This window comes from Mytilus galloprovincialis, chromosome 11 (genome assembly GCF_965363235.1).
Source record: "Mytilus galloprovincialis chromosome 11, xbMytGall1.hap1.1, whole genome shotgun sequence".
NCBI classification, from domain to species: domain Eukaryota; kingdom Metazoa; phylum Mollusca; class Bivalvia; order Mytilida; family Mytilidae; genus Mytilus; species Mytilus galloprovincialis.
This window is the reverse complement of record NC_134848.1, coordinates 78,029,101-78,049,827: the sequence shown is the minus strand read 5'-3', so window position 1 is coordinate 78,049,827 and position 20,727 is coordinate 78,029,101. Positions and strand designations below refer to the sequence as shown.

Sequence of the window (20,727 nt, the reverse complement as noted above, 5' to 3'; positions counted from 1 at the left end):
TACCTCATTGCAAAGCAAAGAAGCCAAATTGATACAAAACTTTGTAATAAGCAAAGAGTCATAAAAAACAATAATTATAAACTTATTCAAAATCATTTATAAAATAGTATTAATGTCAATATCTCTTGCAAGGTACATTTTGACACAAAATATTCAATCTTCATTGGAGTTCTACAAAGCAATATTCTTTGCATTTTTATTAGACATTTCAAATGAATATCACATATGTTAGGGCATGATTAGCTTTATTAGTGATTATAATATAAATGTGTGTAACATTATTATCGGTTCTAATTGGTATCCAAACTACTTTTCATCCTCAACATTGGACGTTATACATTTTACTCACATTTGCTTTAATTATTAGTCAATATCAAAATTTATTAACAGAAAATTGAAATCCCGATACACTATAACCATGAAGATATTTTTCATCTGTTGAAATATTGAAACTCTTTTATCTATTAAATTAAATATTTTATACAAAAACTTTAATTTTCTCAACATATTGTGTCCGATCTGAAATTAACTTTTCTTTAAAACGAACGGATGTCAAGTTGGTTCAAAATTCAACATTCAATTTTTACATTCAACATTCAATTTTCTTTTGGGAGCATTCATTTTCAACATTCAATCTTCGATTTGAACATTTAACATTCAAAATATGTTTATTTTTTGTTAAACGTTTTTTTCATTTATTTGTTTTGTTTTGTTTTTTTATTTTTATTTCTAACAATGGTTTTCAACATTCAAAATTCGTTTCCAACGTTCGATTTTTAACATTCATTCAACATTCAACATTCGTTTTCAACATTCACTATTCGTTTTCAATATACAACATTCGTTTTCAACATTCGCGATTTTCAACTTTTAATTTTCATTAATCAAAGTTCGTTTTTAACATTCAATTTGCGTTTCAACATTCAACATTCGATTTAAAAAATTCAACATTCGTTTTCAACAGTCAACATTCGTTTTCAACATTCAACATTCGTTTTCAACATTCAATTTTCAACATTTAACATCCGTTTTTAGCATTCGATTTCAACATTCAACATTCGTTTTCAACATTCAATATTCGTTAACAATAATCAACATTCAATTTCGACAATCGATTCTCAGCATTCAACTTTCAACTTTCCTTTTCAACATTCGATTTTCAACATTCAATATTCGTTTTCAACATTCGACATTCGTTTTCAAATTCAACATTCGTTTCGACCATTTGATTTTTAACATTCAATATTTATTTTCAATATTCAAAATTCTTTTTCAACATTCAATATTCGTTTTCGATATTCAACATTCGTTATCAACATTCAATATTCGTTTTCAACATTCAACACTCGTTTTCAACATTCAACATTCGTTACCAACATTCAATATTCGTTTACAATATTCATTATTCGTTTACAATATTCAATATTCGTTTACAATATTCAATATTCGTTTACAATATTCAATATTCGAATACAATATTCAACATTCAATTATCAACTTTTGATTTTCAATAATCAACATTCGTTTTCAATATGTAACATTTGTTTTTATCCAACATTCGTTGCCAACATTCAACATTCATTTTCAATATTCGATCTTTAACAATCAATATTCAACTTACGTTTTCAACATACAAAATTCAATGTTCAAAACGAATTGTCAAATGTTGAAAACGAATGTCAAATGATGAAAACGAATGTTAAATGTTGAAATTGAATGTTGAAAATCGATTTTTGAATGTTAAAAATTAATGCTACCAATAATTTTATTTTTTAATGTTGAATGTTGAATATTAAATATTGAACCTACTTGACATCCGTTTAAAACGAATTTTTGTTATTATTAAGTATAATTAAATTCAAATACGTTTTGTACAACAAAAATCAGAATTAAAAAAATTGTACAAACGTACGCCAAAGTTTTTAAATTAGTTATATTTAAAATATTTTTGTTTTCGCCTTGTTCACATCGAGGCGTTTCAAAATACAAAATGCATACCTCATAAAAAAGAAACACTTACTTTTGTACAATATAAAATACAATATTGGTATAGATAAAAGTTTGTACAAATAAACAGTTAGGTGAAATGCATAAAACCAACAGGGTAAAAAATTTGGAGGTCTGTAACTGTCCTCAACACATTGACAATCATCAAAGGCTATAGATTAGGTTACTGGATCTCACATTCACGTTCTTATTATATATAAAAATGTTTCATACACTATTTATTACAATCACATATTCACCATCCATATATTCAAATACGTACATACAATGTACATTGAATGGATTGATAGTTTCATAAAGAAAGTTTCGCAATGACATAGTTTGAGTTCGGGAAAATTCCTTTTACCATCGCGTTGTCAAGGAAACAGATCAATTTTCTCAAATGATTAATATTAAAATATTCTCATATAAGATCTTGATCGAAGTGACGACTTTAAAATATACAAGGCTCAAACGAAAATAGAATTAGAAAACATATAGCCATATAGCGGTCAGTATAGGAAGTTCAGTTATAAGTAGTTTGAAGGCGAAGGGAAATTTCTAATCTCTAGATTCCTGAGCCAGGCTAAAATTCTGTAATCATGGCGAAGGTGCACGTGCACAATTTCCTACATAAACCAACCGAATGTAACATGTCATCTGACCGTAGACTTTTAAATCTTTTATTTCATTTAGCCACTTCAATCTAGTTATCTTTTATTAGACTTGTAAGAGATATTTTTGATGTGTACCATATGTTTTAACTTGGTTATTCAAATAAGAAATTCAACCGTTTACACTTTCAAAATGGCGGCCAATGGAAATAACACAAACTGAAATTACGTCATATCGAAAGCAACCGATCACACTCCTTCAATTTAACGCTTAGCTTGTTCTAACATTACAAAGATCACAGTCATCTTTCTTTGGTATGCCTCCTTCGACACTCGATCCTCTACCTGCTAACTGTACATCGGAGTACATGGTCGCACCCGGAAGTAAGCTCATTGCCATCAGATCTATAGGCTCTGTGTAGAATATTTCTATCACAGCGTTCAATGTCACTAGAACTTTCTGCACACCGTCTAACGTTGTCAGTTGCAGGAAAGGATTACTGTACGCGTTCAACTGAACTAGATTCTTGTCACAGAATTGATCTGATTCAGATCCGGGCTTTGTTAACACGATTGTGACGTAATGAACAACATTGTTATAGCAATAAAAGTCGGCAAAGTACATTTTCACATTTTCATTCAACAGCAAAGTAGAACGAACATACAACCGTCGAGTGCCGAAAATTGAGGTTTTTGGTGGTTTTAGAGTGGAAGGCAGTAAGAGTGCACTAAAGAAAATACCTTCAATGTTTTCATTTACAATAGAATACCGATCGCCATTATTATCCTTAAGATTTGGATACATGATACCATCACTGTCGTTCATCATGATAGCATCAAAATACTTTATTGATTTGTTCCTGTAGAAATAAGGAATAGCAGCTACTCGTTGTTCACGGCGATGTACGAATTCAATTGCCTTTAATCTCATCTCATTCAGTTCTTGTTTTGTAAAATCTGTTGACAAATATAAAAAGAAAAATATATTTAGTTTCTATTATCAATTAATCAATGACAGTTTAACGAGGTAGTTCTAAACTATTATTGAAGAAAATTTTGAAAAGGAAAGGCAAATATTCAATTAAGACTCTAAACTTGTTTATCGTCACAACAACTTCAGTCTTCACGCTAAACATTTGAATCCACGAGCCCAAAACTCAAATTTACCAATTTTTAGATGGATTCTGTTTGCTTGTAGAGTAGAATTTCACAAGCCGGACAGCAATTTGATAAACCATGGCTGTAGGACTTGTGGTTAAGCGTGACGACTGCAACTGTGTGATTTAAAGTCATCAAAGATACCAGGCTTATATTTTTAGTGCTAAACATGCTGTTTGTCAAATAAGACACACAAGAGGCACTCGAAATACCATTTCAGTGACGAAATTGAAAAGCAATGGCCACAGGGAAGACTTATATATACTATAGTATGTGTTTCACGATCAGTAAATTTACAGAAAACGATCAAGCACATGAGCGCCCACTACTGAAAAAAAATCATCGTTTACACATTCACCACTAGTTAGGGCTATAATTACCATCCAGGAATTAATGTACGGCAACAGTGGATAATAGAGAAATCGTGCCCCGTTTCCGCAAACATTAACCACTATTACACCACCTACATTAATTCATTAACTTTACTTCAGTGCAGTCTGCAATACTTACAAATACTTGTAACTTTTTCCTTGGTAACCTGAACTAGACCGTGTGGACGAAGTTCCTCAGGTAAGCACACTGCATTGTTGTTATCGTCCGTCATAGAACCCACATCTAACCAATATGAATTACTGTTGTAGGAAGAGTAAAGTACGATACATCTGAAACATAATGAGTCATTTTCTGCTTTATTAACAAGTAAAATCGTTAAAATACTGAACTCCGAGGAAAATTTCAAAAGAAACGTCCCTAATCAAATGGCGAAATCAAAAGCAATTAAGCTCAAACAACCAAACAAATGGATAATAACTGCCATATTCCTAAGTTGGTACATGCATTATAACATTTTAATATGTTTAAACAATTTAACTAGCTTAATACATTTGATAGGATGCAATACATTGACACATGGTGTTGACATGGTAAGAAGAGCAAAAGGCCTCTTCTTAACATTTAACATAATATCAAAAATACTTTTCGGGTTCAGATTTTAATTTAAGGAAGGAAGTTGCTCAAACGTTTTTCTTGCTTACTTATTCATCCCTTATTGTTAAAATAAACTCATCATAAATTTTATATATACGCGAGTTAAAACAGCGATATGACTTATTTTTAGGTTGAAGCCAACACCCTCATCAATGGAACATTGTAAACGAAAACATAATAGCATTAAGAATAAATCTAGAATTAATCCGCGTAATGTATTCTTAAATGTCGATAAAATAAACTGTACTTGGGCACTTTATTCTCTTATCAAAAATTTCCTAGGGCAATATCGTAATATTACAGTATATCATACAAAATTAAAAAAAACTGCGGTCTGTATAAGATAAATATCCGTTGTTACAATATAGTTTTTTCTTGAATGGATGATAAATATTCAGGAGGTAATATATCAACTACATTAAGAATGCAAAGATGGCAATGTAGTATTATTATGAACCCTTCTTTATGTCTGACAATCAACCCTAGCTTAATATTTTTAAAGTGTTAAAGAAAAGGGATCGACCGAAAGGACGACTTTCCATCCTTTTTGGAGACATGATTCTCATAATACTCTTCCAAAATGTTACACGTGTGTCGAATGATCAGCAAATATTAAGATATACATATCTCGATTAAAGATTGATCTAATAACAACAAACTACAAATCACCGAAGAAAATTACTTATCTAATAAACTTCAGGGAAACATCTATTGAGATGACTGGGTTTTTCGCAATCAATTCACTTAAAATGCCCTAAACATGACGTTAAAAAAACCCAGTATGAACAAATATACCGACTTCCAAGATAAGGTAGCACTCCACAGTTAGATGTGTAGTTTCGCATTTTGGCCCCTGTGGATTTTTCAAATATGAGAGCTAGTGTGCAATAAAAATCATTTTTGTATAGCTGAGTATTAAAATAGCCTTTGTATTGGGTTTATATGAACATCAAGGTTATGTAATGTATGTAATATAGGCTGTTTTCTGCATGACAGTCCGTATTTGCATGTCCCTACCATACATTGGTCCGGCAATTATTGTAATGTTTTTTTCCAACTTTTTATCGCACGAACTTTGTGATTGGATTTTACGAAAAAAATGAGACGAAAGACACCCATTTTTTATTTGATCATTAGGAAGATTTATGAAAACAGTTTCTAAAAAGGTATCACTCAAAGGCATTGAAATTCTAGTTTGATCCAAATTTTGGGGGGATATGTGACATGTCAACCCCCCTTTTTGCAATATTTTATGGTAAATAAATGCAGAATGTTGCCATGGATACACATATAAGGAATTAATTTTCACTCTTTTAACTTTTGAAAATCAAATCTATGGAATATACTGATTACATACATATGCACATGTACAACACAAACAGTTGGGTTAATGTATTTGAAATCCAGGAATAGGAGATGATAAAACATTTTGTGGCTCATTTTTAATTTTATTTTCTAACTGTGGAGTGCATTTGACCTGACAAAACCAAACCCTCGCCGGATTATATCAACTATTGAAATCGCAATTGAACCATATAATTGTTGATAGCTATGTATAGTAACCTGTATTCCTTTCCCGGTTGAAGAGTGAATGGTATACTCTTAAAACTCCAATTTCCCTGAGTAAATATCAAATACAGCTGATGATTTTGCATATGTTGTAATACAATTAGCTTTTGTGTATATTGGTCCTCTTCGTGGCTAGACGGTGTCTTTACCCAGTATCGGGATCCGTGTTTATGAGAAACCTGAACATCAGGTCCGTTCTAAAATGTAAAGTTAAGACATGATTCTTTCATGAGGGTCTGGATGAGGGGGTCTGTTATTCTGTAAACATTTGATTTTCACCCCTTTTTTCTCTAATCTTCCAAAAATTAACCTTTTTTTCTCTAATCTTCTATTTTTGGCCCATTATTCTCTAATCTTCATTTTTTAAGGGCATTATTCTTTAATCATTTAACCCCATCCAAACCCTCTTTCATATGCAAATGACAGCTGTGAGTTAGGATTCAAATAAAGGCAACAGTAGAATACCGCAGCTCGGAAGTCATAAATCGATTGTGAGAAAACAAATCCGTGTTATGAACGAAAACCAATGAACATTTACTTTTAAGACCACGTGTAAGAAGAAGAAAAACATTGTTTATCCTTGACAGCAAAGAAAGAAATATATTGTGTAAAAAAAACCAGTATATCCAACATTGCATGCATTTTTCAGGCAAATTCATATTTTTTTCCATTCACGTATTAGTAATTGCATGTTCTCGGACAAAGGCTTTGTTATGGCACCTTCAAGTACGACATTGAAATGAACATTCCAATAGCTAACATGCCTATTAAATTTTCCTTATAATTTAATATTTGGATTGTAAAAAATCGGAATTCTATTGTTTCAATGTTTGATCAATTGATAACCATTATAACTGGAGCAAATAGTGGTAACGTCGTCTCTGCTACATGACGCTGCTATTTATATACTAGTACCCGTTAAAAATTAAGCGACATTCGGCAAACCTCGTGTGACTTGCACTCGGAACTTTTCTGATCTCATTCTTCAGCAGATTATTCTTAGGTCTTGCCATTGGTATAGGGGTGAAAAAATATAAACAACAGTAGCATACCGCTGTTCAATAATAAATCGATGAGAGAAAACAAATCCACACTACACACTACTTATCTCATTGGGTTAAAATTAGCGACGTCTCTACTGTTTTAAGTTGACAACGCAAAGTTTCAAGATAACTGCAATGCACAACTGGTATCTATCTTAAATTTTTCAAACAAAGTCACAGAAATGGCCTGTTCTGTCATCGTTTTTTACTCTAATTGCCCGTGTTAGTAGGGATCTTTTGGAATACATTTTTATGTTAATTCTAAATAATTTGTTCAATTTTGCCAATTACATGTAATTGAGAGAAGATTTCTAGAAGTTTTTTACTTTATAGAAGGTTTTTTGAATCTTAAAAACGGACATAACTAACACAGGCCCTTGACCACGTTGTTTTAAAATGCTCGATGAAGTTTTGCAATTTAATGCCAAATTATATTACAGATACGCGATATTCTTAAAATGATTCTAATCCAGACGCAGTCAGTTTCACAAAAGTATAAAAATCACAAAGTTAAAAATTGGAAGCAAGAAAAAATATAGAACAAAGATGTGAGCCCTAAAATATCAGATTGTTTGGAGCTCTCACATTATCGCTCACCAGAGATAGTTGTGTTACTATGTTGACTATTCTAAAAAATATTTACCAGTGGGTTGGGTCGCTGTCATCTATACCAATACACAATCAACATGGTAAATAACAACCTTCTCTTATGTAGTAAATTCATGTTGGATTAATGTTAATTAATTTGACTATTATGAGAAAAGGCTTTATAATAACACATTTAAACGTTTAATTTAAACCATATAATTTGTTAATTTCAAAGACTCTTTATTTCTTTTGATTTATTGATAATTGCCATACATGTGGCAGTATCTTTTAATATGAGTTTTTGTTATTTTACTAGGCAATTTTCATTTCTAGTTTCGTTTTTTTCCCCAACAGGGTCCTTTATTAAATAACTAAACTTCTACAACTTATTCAGATTTTACTTCTTTCCCTTTTAACCTATAATTCCTAAATAATAACACATGCATTCTTGCTACATATGTATAAAAATTATATCTCTCTCTGTTTTACTCTACGCCATTATTTTACAAATTTGACATCACCATTTCTGACAGGAGATCAGGGAATCCGTGAATATCACGTGCGATTTCACAACACCAAAGACTTAAACAGTTTAAAACGCGGAATTTTCACTGGTTTTTATCTATTTGGTTCTTACAGACCCGCGTGTTGTAAGGAATGGAACAAGACGTTCTAGAAATACCATCAAATATTTATATATATACGATTCCTTGCTATCTATTCCGACATAGCCTTGCCAGTGTTGGTATGCTAATACTAGAATGACAGACACTTCGTGTATTACTCTAATTATTTTAATATCTGGTTTGGTACATGTATTTCTTTTCACCCTACCTGTCTTCATCTGAAACATAGTTACCAATTCGCCTGGAATATGAATAGACGATTCGATTTGGCACAGCATTCGATTCTAAGGTCACGTCGAATCTTCTCAACTACTAGTAGCAGCCAAATTGTATTAGTATCAAAATATGTCCATAAAGTTAATAATGATAAAACATGCAATAAATATACTTTAGATTCTTTGCTATTCGAGGGTTAACCAATATTCATGAATTTTGTGGGTTTGTTTTTCGTTGGATTCCAATCACCGTTCATTTCATGAAACACCAATTTACTATGGATTTTTGCAAGCGCAAGTGGATAGTGGGGGATGGTTTTAATCATACTCGGATTGTTGTTACGTATAATTTCATGAAAGGTGAACAATGAATTTAGCAACTGAAACAAATCCTATGTGTGTGCAGATACAATGTTACCACAATTCATGAAAATTGGAACGCGCGAATATAATCGAGTCCTCAGTATATAATCTATCTTTTGTATAAAATAGTAAGATGTATCATCATCTGAAATCTGGCCAAACTGTACAAAAAGGTGCTGTTTGAATCTAGAAAAAGTTGAATGTATTTAATAAAATAAAATATGACAATAGTGAAGGTTAATTAGACTTCCAAAACAAAGCTATCATTTCTAAACTTAGCAAGAAATAAATATGCTCGGAATTTTTACCAAGATTTTTAAAATTTTATTTAAAGATTACTGAAATCCCACACAATTTCAAACTGGTACAAAATAATCAAATCAAAAAATCTTCGCCTGCATTATCATAGTATCACAAGAGCAAATGAAAATCAATTGGATATCAATATTGAAGAAGAAGACAAACTATTGTTTCAATTTTGGCAAAAACGTTTTTCCTCCTGTATTAAGAGCAAAGTTTAAAATAATATATTATGATCTTACCTCGTTTTTCAAATCAAACAATGCATCAGCACATCTCTCTCCTACACTTCTATCTAACCTGACGGTTGCTGGTTCTACAGTCAAACAGTGAATATTAACAGTGTGGAAAATGAGGAAACTAACATTAGAATCTGCATGGGATATGATTAACGGGGGATAGTTCTACATAATAGTAACAGTAAAAATTATCGGTGTCAAAATAACATAAGGATATTAACATTACAACCTGCAGAGGTTTACTTTTTGGATGCTGGTTATATAGTCCAACAACTGCGGATGTTTACAATGCCAAATAAAATGAGGGAACTAACATGAGGACCTGGATGGTGTTTACAACACAGAACACATAGGACAAAATAAAAGAAATGAATAGTAATTGGCAAACCAAATAAAGATTTAAGATAAATTAAGTGGCTAATACATTTGAAGAATAAAAAATGAAGATCATCTCATCCAGACCCAGGAATGCTCAAAGCCGAATATTTGAAAGTCAAGGATGCATAATAACCACAAAGGTAAAGAGTTAATAAAGAGTACATGACAGAAAATTGGAAAATTAATATGAGGTCAACTTTGAGTTGAAACCTTACTTTCTTGCTAATTCTATAAATTTATCAACGACCAACACTTTCTAAATTGGATTCGTCTGAAGCACTTTTCTTGACTTACCTTTCAAAAATTCAGCAAGCAAAATATTTAAAACTGTGTATGAGAACCAAAGCAGTTGATGATCTACGACCAAAAGGACCTCAACAACATTAGCTAAATCCATCTAAGATTATCTTTGCATGAAGAAGTTGAAATCTTTCGTTCTTTATGATTCTTGAATTCATAATAGGACTTACCAACATAACAGACAAATGCAATAGACCAAGGAATCTGTTTTCATGATGGAACGCTTATTATGAGTATGACTAAAGAGTCAGTATTTTTTTATAATAGGACTTACCAAAGAGTATGTTGTCATGGCGGAACCCATAATGCGAGTATAACTAAGAATTCGTACTATATATCGAGATTTCAACTACTAAGAGGAGAAAACCCTACATACATTTTGATGTCCGTTATATATCTTACCATCTGTATCTGTAGATTCTGTCTCTTTATCTGAAAAGCACAAAGCGATACAAGAATTAAATATAAAAAAAGATGTGGTATGATTGCCAATGAGATAACTCTACAAAAGATACCAAAATGACACAGAATTTAACAACTATAGGTCACCGTACGGCATTCAACAATGAGCAAAGCCCATACCTCATAGTAAGCTATAAAAAGCCCCGAAATGCCAATGTAAAACAATTCAAAAGAGAAAATACATTTGTATAATAAAATGACTCGTCTAAGCATTGATTATTACTGGTTGATGTATTGACAGTTTACAGTAAAACTATTCAAAATGAGACCATGCAGCTAATTCCGTTACTGACCTTAATCTGACCTAAATAGATAACTATGGAAATAAGATTAATATCAAGAGACCATTGAAAACTGATATGTACACAGTGTTAATGCTATTTTACAAAAATTGGACAAGAAATCTAGGATGCATAACAACATAACAAAAGATAAAATTTCGAAGCAACTACTATTCTAATGCAACATAGTTGTAACGTTCATTTTGATTGGATAACGTCACTTATTTACATGGCATCAATTGACAATTGATACTATGGGACGTACGCGCAAGCGCAGACGGCATATGACAGATTCTAATTACATGTTTTAGGGTTGTTTTCTGTCAGTTTCATTAGAATGGAGATAACTATATTGTATTTTAAGCTCCGACGGCATCAACTGGGGATTTGATGGTCGCAAATACCCGTTTACTGTCTCCGCTTACGCGTCGCCAGTAAACTTAATTTGCGACCATCAAATCCCCAATTGATGCCGTCGGAGCTTAAAATACAATACAGTTATCTCCTAAGTATACGGGTTTCAGTTGTACATGCTAGAAAGCACCAAATGTTCTACAAATTATGTTGTGTCTTGTCTACAGAATTATTGCACACACCTTCTTTAACAATATCAAGTGTACCCTCAGCCACCACTGTGTAATAAGCCTGTACTCCTTCTCCAAACTTTTGTAGTCCCAGTATTTGCATGGTAACAGGCCCAGAGTCCGGGGCAGTCTTGATTTCTAGGAAGACATCTTTGTCATACTTTGGCAGATCGATCAGCTGGTGTTGAACAACATTGTTATCTGTTACAGACACTATGTAGAATATGGCTTGTACGTTGTTTGTGAAATATAATGGCCAAGTACTAAAATCCTGTAGATCTTTACCCTAAAGGAAACATTCAATTATTTAATGTCAAGCCAATCTGCGTAATCAACCTTTGTTGTCATATCTTGCAAGCAAGGCTTTGACACATGATCTGTATTTTCTGTAAAGAATTAGACATAACATCGCTGATTTACCACTTGATGAGTTTATTTACAAACACTGGGTCGATGCTACTGCTGGCGGAGTTTTAATTCCCCGGGGCTATCACCAGCTCAGTAGTCAGCACTATAATTACTATGGTCATATTTATAAATTTACTGTTACAACTTTTGAATTTTTGAAATACTAAGGCTTTTCTACCTCATGACTAGATTACCTTAGCTGTATTTGGCAAAACTTTTAGGAATTTTGGTCCTCAATGCTCTGCAACTTCGTACTTTATTTGGCCTTTTAAACGTTTTCGGATTCGAGCGTCACTGATGAGTGTTTTGTAGACGAAACGCGCGCATAGTTTTTAGCTCTTCCTACTAAATGGTGTGATTGTCATTATTCGTTGGAAACTCAAGTTTGAAGTTTTTCTTTTTATGAACAGAAGAAGTCGGCAAGAAAAGCACAATTGGTGTTCATGTGAATGCAGATTATTTGTTGAAAAACACGTCATCCGTATGTACAAAAAAATGATAATATATTATAAATTGCATGCGTCCGAGGCGCTTTTCTGATTTTAGATTCACCAGGATTGCCAAAAGCCGAATATTTGAAAGCCAAGGACGAATATGGACCGAAAACGTGTAATACCTATAAATTTTATAAATTTATAAACGGGCAATTTTAAATAGTTTGTTATAAATCATATCAATACCGAAGTACTGATTACTGAGCTGGTGATACACTTAAGGGACTGATATTCCAACAGCAGAAGCATCTGAGCTGATGATACCCTTGAGGAACTGATATTCCAACAGCAGAAGCATCTGAGCTGGTGATACCCTTGAGGGACTGATATTCCAACAGCAGAAGCATCTGAGCTGGTGATACCCTTGAGGGACTGATATTCCAACAGCAGAAGCATCTGAGCTGATGATACCCTTGTGGGGGACTGATATTCCAACAGCAGAAGCATCTGAGCTGGTGATACCCTTGAGGGACTGATATTCCAACAGCAGAAGCATCTGAGCTGATGATACCCTTTGGGGCTGATATTCCAACAGCAGAAGCATCTGAGCTGGTGATACCCTTGAGGGACTGATATTCCAACAGCAGAAGCATCTGAGCTGGTGATACCCTTGTGGGGGACTGATATTCCAACAGCAGAAGCATCTGAGCTGGTGATACCCTTGGGGGACTTATATTCCAACAGCAGAAGCATCTGAGCTGGTGATACCCTTCAGGAACTGATATTCCAACAGCAGAAGCAGCAACTCAGTGCTGTAAGAAATGATTATAGACGACCCCAGGCAAAACAGCCGTTGGGCGTGAGAGTAATCTCGGACTAATTATAATATGCATGCATCTGAAGCACTTTTCTGGATTTACATTCACCAGGAACGATCAAAGTCGAATATTTGATGACCAAGATTGTGTTGTCAAACATGATAAAGGGCTAGGCATCTTGATAATGTTAGTTTCAGAGAATTTTGTCAATGAATCAGAGTGCTCTTTTTTACAAAGTCAAAAGTTTTAAAACTATTATAACAAGAGATTGTGCGTTACTAATGTCAGAACATCTGAATCGTATTGGTCGAATAATATGTGGTTCCACAATAACTCGGTTCTCCGAAGCCCTGCTTAATTAATTGATGTTAATAATTTTGAAAGCGGTTACTGTACATTCAGAGATAAAAAAAAAAATAGAACGATATTTGTAAGGACAGTTATGTGATTTAGGTTTCCAATACACTGAAGGAAATTCCCATCCTTCATCTTTGGTCGAAATTCCAAAGGAACACGGAACAGACATGTGATTAGTCAGGATTACCTATTTTACACGTGTTGTGGGGTAGATGTTGAGTTTCCAAATCAATTGTCAGTGTATTATTCCAACAAGTTTATGTAATATAGTGTACACATGTTGTTTGGATCGCTATCTGCGGGAAGAACAATGTATTCGTCATAGAGGTGGGATATGTGCTTGACATTTGGTGTTTATAAATACTGATGCAGCAATTGTGTTCATAGACCTATTCAGTGTTTATAAGTATATAAATCTCCTTTCCCGCGTTTAGCCTATTGCCTTATATAGCCCTCGACTGAAATCTGCCATCAGTATTTTGAAGTTGAGTTTCCAACTAATTAATTTAGGTTGACGATATTTGGATAACACATTCGCAGGAGATATGTTATTGACAATGATCAGGTCACCAATAATAAAGCGGCCAAGCCTGGAAATACATGAATGTCAACTTACACAGGTGCATCAGGAGGTTTAGACTTGAAGTCGGCAATATTGAGATCAAAACACACCAAATTTTAACTGAACATATTAGTCGCAATTGGTTTTTGTCGAGCCTGCGACTTTTATCGCAAAAAGCTCGACATAGGGAAAGTGATCCGGTGACGGCGGCGGCGGCGTTAGCTTACTTCTTAAAGGCTTTATATTTTAAAAGGTGGAAGACCTGGATGCTTCATACTTTGTTTATGGATGCTTCATGATACGAAGTTTCCGTCAGACACATGTCCAATGTCCTTGACCTCATTTTCATGGTTCAGTGACTACTAACTTAAAAAAAAGGTAAGATTTGTTGTAATATTAAATTCTCTCTTATTATAAGTAATAGGATAACTATATTTGGTATGTGCGTACCTTGCAAGGTACTCATGCCCGTCAGTTTTCACTTGACCTAAACCTCATTTCATGAATCAGTGAACAAGGTTAAGTTTTAGTGGTCAAGTCCATATCTCAGATACTTCAAGCAATAGGTCTAGTATATTCGGTGTATGGAAGGACTGTAAGGTGTACATGTCCAATTGGCAGGTGTCATCTGACCTTGACCTCATTTTCATGGTTCAGTGGTCAAAGTTAAGTTTTTGAGTTTTGGTCTTTTTTTCTTATACTGTATGCAATATGTCTTCTATATTTGGTGTATGGAATGATTGTAAAGTGTACATGTCTAGCTGGCAGGTGTCTTCTGACCTTGACCTCATTTTCATGGTTCAATGGTCAAAGTTAAGTTTTTGAGTTTTGGTCTTTTTTCTCATACTATATGCAATAGGTCAACTATATTTAGTGTATGGAAGGACTGTAAGGTGTACATATCCAACTGGCAGCTGTCATCTGACCTTGACCTCATTTTCATGGTTCAGTGGTATAGTTAAGTTTTTGTGTTTTGGTCTGTTTTTCTTATACTGTATGCAATAGGTCTACTATATTTGGTATATGGAATGATTGTAAGGTGTACATGTCTAGCTGGCAGGTGTCATCTGACCTTGACCTCATTTTCATGGTTTAGTGGTCAAAGTTTAGTTTTTGAGTTTTGGTCTTTTTTTCTCATACTATATGCAATAGGTCAACTATACATGGTGTATGGAAATATTTTATGATCTATATGTCAGTCGTGCAGGTTTTATTTGACCATGACCTCGTTTTCACAGTTCATTGCTCAATGTTAAGTTTTTGGATTTTGGTCTTTTTTTCTTAAACTATAATAGGTCAACTGTATTTGACGTATGGAAGAGTTGTTAGCTATACACCTCATTTTCATGGTTCAATAGTCAATGTTTAGTTTTTTTGGTTAATGTCAAGTTTATGTGACAGTTGTAATAACACTTTATATTTAGAACTATCAACATGATATCAATGATAAGTAAAGAAGGCGAGACATTTCAACGTGTGCACTCTTGTTGATATAGTATTAGAAATTGCAAATACAGACGGACCGCACCCCCCCCCCCCCCCCCGGAATATCAAACGGTTACTGACTAATTGAGTCTTCAAGCAATTTGATGGTTTAACTCGACGATATTAAATGCTTATGCTATTTCAGTGACTAAATAATTGTTTTAACAGCTTACTTGGCCCCTTTGATGACAACAAAAAAAATATAGCTAAACTATAACCAAAACATGATGAATATTTATTCTACACAAAAAAAAACGTTGTCAGAATCTCACTTTATTTTGAAACAATGATTTTTTTATAGCAATACACTAACATGACTAACCAAAGATTAATCAGCACAAAAAAAACGTTCTCACTTCAATTTGAGACAATGAGAACAAAAACATTCATGGCAATACACTTGCCAAAACTTGATTACAAAGTTTTTACACACAAGACCAATACAAAAATGGTGCGAATGTGTAGGGTGCGAAAGTGAAAGGGGGCGATCGTGAATTGGCGCAACACGGATTCATTAAGTCCCCTCTTTTATTGTTCAAATGAGTCAGGGCCGTAACTACCTATGAGGCAGGAACTGCCTCCCCTGAATTTTCTACACCAAAATTTTTCTCTGAAGTAATAAAATGAAATATTGACAATATACGAAGAACTTGAATTTATATTATAAACAGCACAAGTTTACAGTTTTAACAGTGTTATATATGTCATTTCCCGGATTTTTGATCGATAGTGAAACATTTCAGTATTTTTTATCTTTTTTTTCGTGTGGCCGTCCGTCTGCTATTCAGTGTTCGTACGAGAACACATATGAAACTTTGCTTCCAACAAATTTTAATAAAACTTAACTGTTCACATTTATTTAGGGGCTCAATTAAGCAGAGGAAGTTCTCTTTGTATTGTGAATCTATTCTTTTATGATATCGGAAATTCGTTACCGGCTGAATCAGCTGCTGTATCATTTTTTTTAACGTCTCCCGATCGTACGAGAACATTATGGTCAATGCCTTAGTAGCCTTAATTCAGCTTTCAACAATATTGAAATTCAAGGTCCTCGGTAAAAAAAAATATCTTGCGTTCTATGATCTTGCTTTATATGTTTTTTTTAACTTACCAGTTTGATTTCTACAAAAATATCTTTAAATACAGATACTAATTGTTTGCATAAAAATTGCTTCCAGGATCCAGCAATACTGATGTTACTTAAAGTAAGGAAACCGAAGGAAAACGGCTCATTTTCAGCCACTGATTTTATTAAGAAAAAAATCCGCGGTCACAATGTATTTTTCAAGACGGAGTCTTGGCCCACCCCGAATAGCAATCTCAGCTTGTTTTTGCATAAAAATTGTTTTCAGGTTCAAGTTATACTGATGTTTCTTAAAGTAAGGAAATCGAAGGAAAACGGGTCATTTTTAGCCATTGAGAGAAAAAAGTCGGCGGCCCCAAACCCCTGCCTCCCCTGAATTCGAACCCTAGTTACGGCCCTGTGAGTTGTATACATACCTGAATTCCTTGAATATGTAATATGAAGGCCATATTAGCTGGCCAGCATGGAGCAATAATTGCTCCTACCGTCAATTGTACCCACTAACTGTAATCATTCACAAATTGTCTGGTTTATTGTGATCTGGTTATGAAAATAAAACAGCGACACATATAAAATCGTCTAAGAGGTAACCGATATACTCCTATAAAAGATAAATACAAAAATAATAAGTTGTGGTATGATTACCAATGGTTCAAATTAGTGTGTGTCCGAGGTCCTAGGCTTGTCTTTTCTATATAGGAGAAAACTTTTCGTTTATTAAATTACAAAAGTTAAGTTCCATGATATAAGCGATTCGAAAACAGTCTGTATAACCTGAGACTACTATAACACAGTAGTCTCAGGTATAGCGGTTCGTTTCGAAATGACGGAATGACCGACACGGGTAAAACTACATTGCCCTAACCACTTTTCGGCAGGGCAATAAATATAATTCAAAAGTCAAGTACCATGACATAAGCTATATTAAAAAACAGTCTGTATAACAGTTCGTTTCGAAATCGTGGTACCCGTAAAACTACATGGCCCTGACCACTTTTCGGCAGGGCAATACAAATAATTCGCTGAGTCACGAAAATAAGATCAAAGGACGGAAACATCGAACACATTTAGCTTATCTGTATCCTCGCCCTAGGTATGATGGATCCAGCGACTCGTTTCACAAAAAATATCTTACGAGTATAATTGGTCGTACATTTAACTAAAATGTGTATGACTTACGAGTACTTTTCCTCTTAAAGTTTTTTTGTGATAAGAGCCACAGGTCTTCTACCTCATAAAATTAGTATACGTAAGTCTTATACAAATAATTTACGTCACCATGTTGTTATTCCTATATCTCGCGGATTCTAAGTTCGTCGAGGTAGAGACAAAAACCCTGAACGAACATCGTAAATATCCGAAATTATTTAGACGAAAAAATCTGAAATTTTCCTCAGGACTTATTTTTGAAAATCCCGAAGCTTCTGATTTGGTTTCATCAAATTCCACGAAGGTTTGGCAATGTAATGGGTGTGTCCAAAATAATTAAACCAGGATCGACTAAATTCTAATTACGACGCCGACGATGACAAATGGATGAGGCCCCGGGAATGTAGTATCACTATGTCTCGCTTCTTCAATTTTTCTTGCAGTCTTTGGTGTGAGCCAAGGCACCGTGTTAAAGGTCGATAATTATAATCTTTGCTTTAATTTTACTAAACACTGATTTTAAACGTGTTGGCTCACAAGGTAACAGTCCACAGGAAAACGAGTCCCCCTACATGGGCACGTTATTCTGACTCCTGAGCTAACTATACTTATTTTACTCATAAATGTTGTATGCTTAGCGGAGAATTATTGTATGTAATGTATATTTATTAGTTTGTATTTGGTGCAAATGCTGTATCAATATGGTACTGAAATGTACGCTAAGCTCATTTGTCGATATAAGACGGAGACAGATCTTTTTTTAAATTTGCTTCTGATGCAACCTCGGTTAATCAATCTATGTTCTAAAAAAAATTGCTTCGCTGAGCGCAGCTGGATACGACCGCAGAGGTCATACGTTTCTGACACAGAGTAACTGCACATTGCCAAATAACGAAGAATTTGTTATATGATTTGAATTTGTATTCATTTTATTGCTTTTGTGTAATACACTATGCTGTTGCGAATTTACCCCCCCCCCCCTTTTTTTTGCCCTTTTTTGTTGTAAAAAAAATGATATTTGAAATTTTCTGTTTAATTTCTTATAACATTTCTTATAACAAACCCCCCCCCTTTTTTTCCTTCCCCTTTTTTCCAAAAAAAATTTCTTTCCCTCAAGATAATGGTCATAATCTCAATTCAATGGAGTTTGCAACCATAAGTTGTTTAGCAGTGTAAGGGAGGTAATCCCAAAATACACAACATTGTGCTTTAATTAAATGTGATTTTTACACATTCACTCAAACACAAGTTATTTATTGTCTGGAAACAACTAAAATGGTTGTTTGGGCCCCTTTTTTGCCCATAATTCCTCAACTGTTGATACCATCAGCCCCAAAATCAATCTCAACCTTCCTTTTGAGGTTATAAACCTTGTGTATTTTCATGGATATCCGGAAACCAACTGTCTTCGGACGACGACAACTGGATACCAATATTAGCGGTCGTATAAGTTAACAATATAAGACTATAAACCTTGATGTTGACGCCACTGCGACTACCTGTTTTCGTAACTTGCATTGCAGGCGAGACAAACATATAAGTAACGGAATAACAAAACAAAATATAAAGTTTGAGGTAAGCTGCAGGTGCCCGATTTTCTTAAAATTGTCATTATTAGTGCTAAGACTCAGTTGTCGGTATTCATTTTAACTTGAAAGTCTTTAGAGTGTTTTGTTTATATATTTGTTTTTTTTAGAATTCATGTATTTTTTACCCGTTATTTAATATTTTACTTTTTGTGTTAAAACTAGGGAAATTGACTATAGAGTTAGGGATCTTTTGGCTTTGGGGAGTAAAAAAGTAAACATTAATCGCGTCTACAAGCGTCGAGAGCTTCAAAACACCAACGTCGATATATCGATGGCGATCTCTCTACCATTGTATTAACAATATATATATATGAAGAGGTGGTATGGGCGCCAAGCCAGTAATGGTATCCCCCCTTGATTTCCAATCTGTTCATCGTGAAAGACTCCTAATTTTTTTTTATGTATTTCGTGATTAATTTGCAATTACTTGTGTAGTTTCTAAAATAAACAAATGTTTGTCATAGACCTGACATGATAACTGATATCTCACTCGTGTAAACAAACAATGCATTTTAAAATGGTTAAATTAATAAACAAGCGTAGTAAACATATGGTACTCACAGAATCGTTGTTTCAAATTGTGTACACAACATCTGTCACGTGGTTGCCAAATTACGTTCCACACGTACAAGTGTCATAACAGTGGTCAGACACGTGAATTTGTCACACTGCCTGCCTTTTACAAGAAAAATATTAAGTGAAAATCTGTGTGGGAAATAAGATAGGAATATTGCTAATATGTCGCAGGAGTAGAATGAAAAGTTGGAGGGCAACTTCTGAACATCGATCTATTTCAATATTTTTTTGCTATTATAAAAACGTAGCCATGCTAAGATATATATTTGGTTTTCTTTAAAAGGCATCAGTTTTGACTTTCTGATTCAAGTACAATTTTCTTTGGAGTTCAGTATCTTTGTTAATTTTTTTTTTAGTATTTGTAAAAAGCATTTATCGTTATATATATATGTTTGGTTTTTTTTTTAAAGATTTTAGAAGAAAGTTTAATTACGGCTTCTGTCTCGAGGTCTGGGTTTCCTCTTTCTCTTTTAGTCCCTAGTGTTGACAGTGGGTTACTTGCCATTAATTTTTATACCCCTTCCAAATTTATTTCTCCATGTTTAATGCCTCAAATTGCAAGTAGGGGATGA

General features: G+C 33.8%; 1 protein-coding gene across 2 annotated transcripts; it reads right to left on the bottom strand.

Moving 5' to 3' along the window:
• Positions 1-80: 80 nt before the first annotated feature.
• LOC143052850 (uncharacterized) lies at positions 81-20,232 on the bottom strand. Of its 2 annotated transcripts, XM_076225973.1 has the most exons (9): positions 20,141-20,232; positions 17,258-17,442; positions 11,706-11,979; positions 10,769-10,798; positions 9,692-9,765; positions 8,805-8,883; positions 6,309-6,511; positions 4,269-4,420; positions 81-3,557 (listed from the first exon to the last, which is right to left on the bottom strand). In XM_076225973.1, the coding sequence occupies exons 2-6, from the start codon at positions 17,288-17,290 to the stop codon at positions 8,881-8,883; spliced, it is 414 nt and encodes a 137-aa protein (XP_076082088.1). In that variant the 5' UTR covers positions 17,291-17,442; positions 20,141-20,232; the 3' UTR covers positions 81-3,557; positions 4,269-4,420; positions 6,309-6,511; positions 8,805-8,880. The 2 variants fall into 2 exon arrangements, with proteins under 2 accessions (XP_076082088.1, XP_076082087.1); XM_076225972.1 differs by lacking the exon at positions 8,805-8,883 and having other exon boundaries at positions 20,141-20,230.
• Positions 20,233-20,727: the final 495 nt, after the last annotated feature.